The sequence below is a fragment of the Poecilia reticulata genome, linkage group LG8 (genome assembly GCF_000633615.1).
Source record: "Poecilia reticulata strain Guanapo linkage group LG8, Guppy_female_1.0+MT, whole genome shotgun sequence".
Classification (NCBI taxonomy): Eukaryota; Metazoa; Chordata; class Actinopteri; order Cyprinodontiformes; family Poeciliidae; genus Poecilia; species Poecilia reticulata.
This window is the reverse complement of record NC_024338.1, coordinates 26,830,058-26,832,309: the sequence shown is the minus strand read 5'-3', so window position 1 is coordinate 26,832,309 and position 2,252 is coordinate 26,830,058. Positions and strand designations below refer to the sequence as shown.

At 41.0% G+C, this 2,252-nt stretch overlaps 1 protein-coding gene across 1 annotated transcript in view; it reads right to left on the bottom strand.

Moving 5' to 3' along the window:
- Positions 1-32: 32 nt before the first annotated feature.
- Positions 33-2,252, bottom strand: part of LOC103469514 (prostasin) — a 13,415-nt gene continuing 11,195 nt past the window's right edge. The window contains exon 10 of the mRNA XM_008417228.2: positions 33-983. Within this exon, the coding sequence (XP_008415450.1) occupies positions 702-983 (282 nt within the window). The 3' untranslated portion in view covers positions 33-701. The remainder of the gene's footprint in view (positions 984-2,252) is intronic.

Below are 2,252 nucleotides of genomic sequence, written 5' to 3'. Positions count from 1 at the left end.
ATTTATTGAATCAGAGAATCTGACCCGTATGCGACCCGTTACCGAGCAGCACAGGGACAGGTACCGGTCCACGCCCTGGAGTTTGGGAACGTTACACAGTAAATACTCAACATATATTTATTTTGATTTTATTGTTAATTATGTAAACTGTAATATGAAACAGAAACAGACATAAAACCAATCAGTAAATTTAAAAATATTTTTCTGTGAAGACAAAGAATCGACAGAAAAATAATAATTATTATTATCGTTACTATTGTTATTAGTGCCGATACTGATTGTGAATGATAAGTGCTTCAGGTTTCGGAGATAAAGACTTCTAAACAATAAAACAATCTGATCTGTTTGGTTTCAGATCAAAATAACAGCACATTCCTCATTCTGACTCCTGCAATCAGCTCCAGCTGGACCGGGTCGCAAACAGAACCACAGATTCCAGACGTCCTCCAGGGGAAACCAAGAAAGACTTTGAGAAACCTTCAGCAGATCTGGAGAACTTTTGATCAAGACACGTTTAATTTTGTCTCCGTGGAAGAAAAACCTGAAGGATCAGCTGATAAATCACCAGAAAGACTTGATTCCACCTTTGACCCAAAGAACCACAGAGAAACCACACAGAGAACCCGGCTAAACATGTAGAAAGGGAAAGATCCGGTCAGATTTTAGGCTCCCATGAGGGAGAGCCACTAAACCCAGCATTTCTATGAGAAGAGCTGCAGACAGAAGAGGAGGACGAGGAGGTGGAGGAAGAGGAGGTGAGCCTCGGGGTGCCCGCTGGAGGCAGTGGTGGTGGCGTTAATGGAGGGTTCTGGAGTCAAGAAGTTCCCGAGTATCCGAGTCAGGAAGGCATCAAAGGTACTGAGTTTGACGAAGGTATTGGTGCTGGCTCGAGTTTGGCTGGTGGAGGAGTTCAAGGTCAGAACCACGGCGGCCTGGAACCAAGAACCGCCCTGCTGGCACATGAGCGGATCGCCAAGGTCACCCTGAGGAGCAGAGGGAGACGGTCCATCAGAACCAGATTCAGAACCAGCTACTAACATCACAGTGAGCAGACATTCACACGGTTCCCCACAGCACAAATCTACAGCCTGGAGCCTCTAAAAGTGTATTTGGGCTGCAGTTCATCTTATGGACTTATTTACATTAATTTCACTTCATTCTTTTGCTTTTGTTTTAACAACTTACTTTTTTGTGTTCATTTAACTCAAAACTTCCAAATCTTGAACCTAAAGGAACTTTTCACTTTGACTTTACTTGAAACAATTGAGTTCAATGCCAGTTTCATATCCTACGTCTGACCAACTCAATTTATTACGTTTTTATAACTCAATTCATAAGGGGGTTTAACATGACAAATTTAAGTCTCTCTTACTCAAATCATTTATTTTGTTCTAATAAACATTTAAAATCTCTTTGACTTGATTCTACAGAAAGTCAACTCAAACTTTTAAGTAGTTCCAAACTAAATATTTTGGGCTGCAAACTAAAAGGTTTGCAGCCCAAACACTCTAGAGGACACTAAAACTTTTTTAGAGTGTCCTCTAAATACACTCTAACTTAAAAGATACAAATATTTTCCTTAAATTACCTTTTTACTTTGACTGAGTGCGAATGGGTGAAAGTGACTCTAGATCAGTGGTTCTTAACCTTTTTTCAGGTCCCGAACCCACAAGTTTCATTTCCACTGAACCCTTCTGTAGTGATAAATAAAATATGATCCCCCCAAATTCAAGACATGGAGTCTAGTTGGGTCACCCGATGGTCACCAAGTCTTCTTAAAGGTAGAGTCTCTGAGATCAGTTCTTCAAACTATAGTCAGTGTTTTCAGCCGACTGTCCAGGAACGACCAGAGGTATTTAAAATCTGCCAGTTTCAACAGGTTGGCCATCGAGAGAAACTGGAGCCACTTTAAGGTCTTTAGATCATTTAATTAGCTCTACATTCTTAAGAGAATGAAACATTAATAAAAAATAAAGACTTTACGGTATTCTGATTTAGTAATGTAATTATATTAGCTGTGTTACCACCCCACGCCACTAGAGGCAGCACCAACCCCGAAAAGATGCGACTAAGGAGCAGATTTAGAAGTTCACCGAAAGCTACAGGATTTGGTAAAAACTGAGTTTTGCTGAAGTAAAGACACAAGTTCAAATCCCTGCTGAGAGGAGCTCCTCCAATCAGGGCTCCTCCACAGCTCTGATTGGCTCAGCAATGTAACTGATCCTCTGATTGGCTCAGCAATGTAACGTGAT